Source organism: Cyprinus carpio, chromosome A18, assembly GCF_018340385.1.
Source record: "Cyprinus carpio isolate SPL01 chromosome A18, ASM1834038v1, whole genome shotgun sequence".
Classification (NCBI taxonomy): domain Eukaryota; kingdom Metazoa; phylum Chordata; class Actinopteri; order Cypriniformes; family Cyprinidae; genus Cyprinus; species Cyprinus carpio.
This window is the reverse complement of record NC_056589.1, coordinates 13962182-13970009: the sequence shown is the minus strand read 5'-3', so window position 1 is coordinate 13970009 and position 7828 is coordinate 13962182. Positions and strand designations below refer to the sequence as shown.

The following is a 7828-nucleotide window of genomic DNA, read 5'->3' as shown; positions in this document are numbered from 1 at the left end:
CTCGTTACTGAACTGCTGTGAAGAGAGAAGTGAAGATGAACACCGAGCCGAGGAGGAGCTGATGATACTGCGCATGCGTGATTCAGCGTGAAGCAGACTGACACACAGCGCGTCTGAACTGAACTGGTTCTTTTGATGATTTGATTCTGAACTGATTCTGTGCTAACGTTATGAGCGTGGGGTAAACTGAGGGCTTGAATCAAGTGCAATCATCGCCAATGAAGTCATTACGTCGAGCTCAAAAGAACTGGTGAACCGTTTTCTTCAACGGGTTTATTGAATCAAACTGTCTGAAAGAACCGGTTCGCGGGAAAAGAACCGAACTTCCCATCACTACTGGTGATCCCAAACAAAACCGATGCAATCGGTTCTTGACTCGAGAACGAGTCAATGCTTCGTTCGTTATCTGGCTCGGCTCGGTGTTCATCTTCAGTCTCTCTTCACAGCAGTTCAGTCAGTGTACTGTTTGAGTAAATGAATTACTCCGGGATATTGGTTTATTTGAACTCAGAGGGATTGTCAACCATGTTAAAAAAGTTAACAGCTTAATTCATTTGTGGATTAATGCTTATTGTAGACGCGAACCGTTTCAAACGATTCAGTTCGTTTTGGTGAACTGGTTCAAGAAGATCCGGTTACATCGAGTGATTCGTTCGCGAACCGGATATCACTAAACTGCAGTGCTGTGTGAACGCGCTCATAACAGACCCGGAAGAGAAGAAAATTATGAATAAAGTCGTAATTTTTGTTATTTTTGGAGCAAAATGTATTTTCGATGCTTCAATAAATTCTAACGGACCCTCTGATGTCACATGGACTACTTTGATGATGTTTTTATTAACTTTCTGGACGTGGACAGTATACCGTACATACATTTTCAATGGAGGGACAGAAAGCTCTCGGACTAAATCTAAAATATCTTAAACTGTGTTCCGAAGATTGACGGAGGTCTTACGGGTTTGGAACGACATGAGGGTGAGTCATTAATGACATAATTTTCATTTTTGGGTGAACTATCCCTTTAAGGCTAAGGGTGGCACAACTAAGTATTGATAGTTGTGTAAATACTGTCATACTAAGCTGTCTGAATAATTTTTGGTTGATTGTAATCCATTACATACCTTTCTATCAAAGTTATCTAACATTATCATGATGAATTTGTTCTGACACAGTTTAACTATGAGTTCTTGTCACATTTTATTACCATATTCTAAACTATAGAGAATAAACTGTTATAATGTGAAATGTTGAAGGTGTCTGAATAAATTTTGGTTTGACTGTATATATTTAATAAATTAAATCAACCAGCTAACATTATACATACTCTTTTGATTTCTGTACCCAATATTTAAAAAAAAATACAAATGCAATAAAAATATCGGTATCGGCAAGTACCGATATTTAAAAGTATCAGTATCGGGTGAGTACTGGAAAAAGTGGTATCGGTCCATCTCTACCAGGAAGTATGACCATATTAGCCCGGTTCTGTCAACACTGCACTGGCTACCTATTAAACATAGTATAGATTTTAAAATCTTGCTTATTACTTATAAAGCCCTGAGTGGTTTAGCACCTCAGTATTTGAACAAGCTCTTATTGCATTATAGTCCTCCACGTTCGCTGCATTCTAAAAACTCTGGCAATTTGATAATACCTAGAATTTCAAAATCAACTGCGGGCGGAAGATCCTTTTCCTATTTAGCGCCAAAACTCTGGAATAACCTACCTAACATTGTTCGGGAGGCAGACACACTCAGTCAGTTTAAATCTAGATTAAAGACCCATCTCTTTAACCTGGCTTACACCTAACACACTAACACATTTCTTATATTCAAATCCGTCAAATAATTTTTAGGTTGCATTAATTAGGACAACCGGAACTGGGAACACTTCCAATAACACACAATGTACTTGCTACATTGTTAGAAGAATGGCATCTATGCTAATATTAGTCTGTTTCTTTTTTATTCCAAGGTCAATGTAGTCACCAGATCCAGTTTGTATCCAGATCAGGTGGTCACTGCAGTCACCTGGATACAGTACGTATCCAGCCCGGATAGTGGTTCAGCACCTAGAGATGACCTTGACAGCCCTGAATGTCAGCGGCGACCAGGACAACTAGATGAGCCCAAGAGACAGATCCCCGGTGAAGACCTTGTCTCCCAGACGGCCACCGGGACAAGACCACATGAACCAGATGAGTCTTCTGCACAATGTGACTTTGCTGCAGCCTGGAATTGATCTGCTGGTTTCGTCTGGCCAGAGGAACTGGCCTTTAAATGAAAATTGAGTGTTTACAATTGTCATTTTGCATTATTGACACACTGTTTTCCTATTTGATACTGTAAAGTGCTTTGACACAATCTGTATTGTTAAAAGCACTATATAAATAAAGGTGACTTGACTTGACTTGAACTGGACCCCACACGGGCAAATATATTTCCCTATGACTGTCTCCAGCGTAAGAAAACGACAAATAGTTTTACATCATCAAACCATAGGTCTTGCCCATTCAGTCACTTAACAACTCTGATAGCACATTATTTGACATCTGCATTTACATCTGCAAGATGTATTGTTTAGAGTGTTTGTTCATCTGCAATACTTTCTAAATCATAAAGATCTTAAAGACATCTGATAATAAATGTCCTATGGATGTATGTAAAACTGATATCTTAAATATGTTTATCAGATGTTTGTACACAGAAATTGCTTTCCAGATGAAGCTATCTTTAACCTACATCTTGCAGACGTACGTGTGTTATCTGGGTACTGACACCTGTCTACACCTATGGAATGTGGGTGGGCCAAAATATCTATCTTTAAAAAGAATGTGTGAAATTTGACCATGTCAACAAACACAGTTTGACCATGTTAAGGTGGCAGTTTTTAACATGTTTCTTTAAAATGTGTAGACAAAATGCATTTTTAAGGCATCTCATATTAATCCTGTTTATTAGTTTATGGCGGGATTAACCAGTGCTGCACTGCTATCTACTGTGCTAAAGTAAATTAAAACATATAGAATTGTAAATTATAATTGCTGTCTTAATTTGTTTTCTTGACAGACAAACATAAACAATTAAGCTATCATTAAATTAAGTACAATGTAATGAATAATATTGGACAGATATTTAGCAAGATGCTCCTTGTGAGTTTTTTTTTTTTTTTTTTTTTTTTTTTTTTTTAGCTAACTAATGATCTATGGACATGGCTTTTCTGAGATAAATGTAGAGTTATGTGACATTGTTAAACAATGTGTTTTATTGACATTTTCAGCAGTTAAAACACTAATTACCTGAAACATGATATATTTCAGTAAATTTTACTGTATCTTACAACATTTTCTTGTGATCTTTATCATGTTCATTTAAGTGAGCATTGTTCATTACATGCTATGGTTGCCTGCATAGGCAGAGTTTGGGGGGCCCACCAGAAGAGAGCCAATCGCTTTTGCCAGATGTATTAATAAAACCAATATTTTCACGTTTTCTTATTTTATTTGTATTATCTTATTATTTTAATAAGTTAACTCTAAATTATATTTAATATTTTTAAAAACAGGCTCTGTACTCTCACAACACTCAAAGTATCACTTGAGTGGACTCTCTTCTTGTTCTGTTCCCGCTTTAGTTTGCAGAGATATGCTAAATAAACAAAATGGATATCCATCATTTTTTTTTTTATAAACCCACAACTAAAAGAGTGGAGGTCTCTAACTCTGACACTTCAAATATTTATTCTACTGCCACTAATGCTAACACAGCAAAAGAGGCAGATTCTTTTACATTAGGTAAGATATAAGTTTTTATTCCACTCTTTGTATAGCCTACCAGTCATTGTTAATTGTAAATGTATTTTAAAAGTATAATAAATGATTTAGGCTATAAATGATTGAAATTGAAAATATATGGTATGTAAAAAAAAAAAAAAAAATTAAAAATAAATCAGAGCTCGTGGTCTGCCGGTAGGTGCCAGTCATTTTAAAATAAAATAAAAATAAAAAAGTACAAAGACCCCTAATATGCTCCTAATGTTAATAATTTTAAAAATATAGGTATTGCAAAGATTTAGCAAAATCAGAGCTTACAGTTTTACACCAAAACTATTTCTTTTGTGTTTCTCTTCCCATGATTGCTTTTTTAGTGTTTCTCTCTGGATGTAAAAGGATGATGTAGCACTTTGGGGCAAATATGGCCACCAGTAATCCAAAACTAGAAGCTAAAATGGCAAATATCTCTACAGCCACTGCATATTTCCCTGGAGAGCTCACATATGCTGGAACAAATGCAATCCAAACAGCACAGAAAATTAACATGCTAAAAGTGATGAACTTTGCTTCATTAAAATTATCTGGAAGATTTCTCGCCAGGAAGGCTAACAGGAAGCTTACTGCTGCCAACAGTCCAATGTATGCCAGCAGCATAGAAAAACCAGCCAATGAGCCTATAGCACATTCATATACTATTTTAGAGCGGATATACTGGCTGTTTTTATGTGGTGTTGGAGAGGCATTTGATAGCCAGACTGCACATATAACAACCTGGATGGCTGTTAGGACCAGAACTGTGCATCTTTGTTGAGCTGCTCCAAACCATTTCATAGCGCCTTTGCCCTCTGGTCGAGATGACTTAAACACAGCTATTACCACCATAGTCTTTACCAGGATGCTAGAGATACACAGGACAAAGCTTATGCCAAACACAGCATGTCTTAACTGACATGTCCACAATTGCGGCCTGCCAATGAATAGCAACACACACAGGAAACACAGTTTGAGTGACAACAGAAGTAGGAAGCTGAGCTCTGAGTTGTTGGCACGTACTATGGGAGTGTTACGGTGAAGAGCAAAGATGACCATCACAAGACAACAGAAGCAGGCACCAAGCAGGGAAGCAGTTGTCAGAGAGATGCCCAGAGGATCCTCATAGGACAGAAACTCTACTTCTTTGAGGACACACTGATCCTTATCTGAATTGGACCAGAACTCATCTGGACACACTGTGCACTTAATAGCATCTATGAGTAAGAAAATGCAAAAAGTGAGTTTTAAAAGGAATTTTAAGAGGAAATCACATTGAAATTATATTGCCAAAAAATAAACACCTCACCTGTTGTATTAGAAATCTCTCCATCTCCACATGGCAGGCAATCAAAACAGCAGACAGGAAAGCCTTTCCTTGTGGCTTGTCTAGTGCCTGGGGGGCAGCTCTCACTGCACACAGACCTTGGGGGCTGAAAGAGACATCATCTGTTATCAGTCATGTGTTTGTCTATCATCTCTTTTACATAATGACAAGCTTGGCCTTTCCATTACTGTTTTCACATTTGTCTTTTCATAGCTATTGACTATTTTTAGACTATGTCTGCAAAAAAGATGACAACAAGCAATGCTAGTTACTTTTTTTGGCTCAAAGTTCCAATATAATGCATCATCATTCAGTGTGAGCACCATCCCTGTTGCTGCCTCTTCATTTACTACACCAACTGTTTGGACCCTTATCGATCCATCAGAGCTTGGCTGCCAGTTCAGCACATCATAGATGGCCAGAGCATCTCCATTCTTATCAAATGACACATGATCCCCAAAGCCTGTGGTGAAGTTTACTTTCTGTAGGTAGTGAACCAGCTGTACAGTTTGTAGACAGGACAGGTGTTATATGAAATTTGGATTAATATAATGCAAATGTTTTGCTTATTCAACATCACATCTCTTCTCTATAAGCCTGGAGACAATCTGCATTGTACCTGTAGTTCTTACCTGCCAAGGTTTCAGGTTGGTTTTATCAGCACAGCTGTTCCCACTGAATGGTCCTCTCCCCTCCTCACACTGCATCAGGTCATGAAGTGCATGTGCCAGGGCATAAACTGCCTTAAGACATTTATAAGAGGCCCTCAGCTCTGAAACATCAGTGTATGGTGTGTCTGTGATGCTCAGATCCTCCTGTCCCGTACACATCTCTTTCACTTGCTCTCCATCTGTTTCTCTACCCCCAGTTTCAAAAGTGCACCCGAACATGTTCTTCCAGAAGATCCTCAACATATTATTTTTTGGATCATTGCTGGGACGCAGACGTAGTAGAAAATCATGAAGCCCCTGGATCTCTCCACGCCTGATAGCGATGCCTAGTGTACCCTTCAGGAAAGGCAGTAAACGTGGAGTGTGGTGTACAAAAGATGTGGCCTAAGCTTCACTCGCAATCCACTGCCTGCCTGTCATGTTCTGCAATACCACCTCATCTATCAAAGGTATCAAAAACGATGGAGTAGAAAAAACAACCACCACTCTAGCTGTAGAAGCCTGAATCACTCCTGTTATATGCTGAATATCTCTGGGGTTGTTATCATGGGGCAGGATTTCAGAAAAAGCAACACAATGTCCAAACAGCTGCATTTCCTGCTGGAAGGACTGAGCAGCGTAGAGACCATAGTCATCATCACTGTAGATGACACCAACCCAGGTCCATCCAAAATATTTTAAGATTTGAACCATAGCACGCACCTGGAAGGCATCACTGGGGATTGTTCTGAAAAAAGAGGGGTACTTTTTCCTGTCACTCAAACAGGAGCAGGTGGCGTAGTGACTAACCTAATTAGGGAGATGGAGAGAGAGGGGAAGGCATGAGACACAGAATCAGAGTAATAATTAACAAAAAAAATAAAAAATATAACTTTTTTTCTTACTACTATAGGTACTCGAAACAGCCCCAGAATACTTGAAATCGCAATAGAAACAGTTGAACTTGAGTCCCCCACAATTCCAATCACTGGTGGTGGGCCAGTGCAGTTGAGGTTAGAAAAGGTCTCCTCTGTCCCACTAGTCAAGGATAAGGCAGCCCGGAACGCCATTCCTAGCATCACACAGTTGTCATAAAGATGGTAACCAAGAGTGATGTTAGGCAGTAAGTTTGGATTCCTATTGATCTCATCTATTGCGAAAGCCATGGTCTGTGCCTGCTGGAAGCTTTCCATATCAAATCTGAAAAAAAAAAGTGAAACAAATGTGGATTTAACTGTTCTGGAACAATATTAGCAGTAAAAATAAGATAAAGTCAATCAATGAAGGAGGTAAAACATCATTATTTGAGCAATTTCACAATTGCAAATTAACACTAAATTCAAGAAACATGAAATATTTAGTAAAGAATAGATTTTTTAGGTATATTTCCATAGTTTAAAAAAAAAAAAAAAAAAAATCTTTCCTCCAACCGTTCCCTTTTTCTTGTATAACTGTTATTTCACTCAAAACTCACTGCTCACAGTATGGTGGCTCCGGTTCTGTTCTGAAGCTGAGCTGGGAACACTGTGAGGAAGTCAACCTCAAACAGTCCTCCAAATATAACATCACCATCCTGGTACATTCTATTCAACCTGAAGTGTCCCTGTAGCTGCCGGGTTCCTGTTTTGAGTTTGCTGAAATAAGCTGCTGATATAAAAGTTAAAAGACAAAAAAGGCATATGTTCAGAGTGATCCCATCACCTCCTTGTTTCTCTATTTCTTAGTGTACTTAATTTATGATGAAGTTTGTGTGGGGTGTTTTGCTTTAAAAGAGCATGGTGGTGCTAAGTGAGCATCCCTAGAAAATCAATGTCACCAGCCCCATCACTATATTCTAATCAATGTTAAGTAATGCCAACTTTGGGATTTCCTTAGCTTTTTTAGGGTTGGGGGGAGGGGTGTTTTTTGAGATGCTGAATATTATATATATATATATATATAATTATATATAGATATATATATATAATATTTAGTATATATATATATATATATATAATAGCTTAGATATTATTTATATCAACTTGTCCATATTTTCTTACTTGACAATGG

General features: G+C 38.0%; 1 protein-coding gene across 1 annotated transcript; it reads right to left on the bottom strand.

Moving 5' to 3' along the window:
* Positions 1–3667: 3667 nt before the first annotated feature.
* LOC122148574 (extracellular calcium-sensing receptor-like) lies at positions 3668–7400 on the bottom strand. The gene is given in 7 exon segments (XM_042775051.1): positions 3668–5019; positions 5112–5235; positions 5402–5629; positions 5762–6589; positions 6688–6979; positions 7254–7289; positions 7291–7400. Coding segments are annotated over 7 exon segments (2493 nt in total). The 5' UTR covers positions 7362–7400; the 3' UTR covers positions 3668–4105.
* Between the last annotated feature and the right edge of the window lie 428 nt (positions 7401–7828).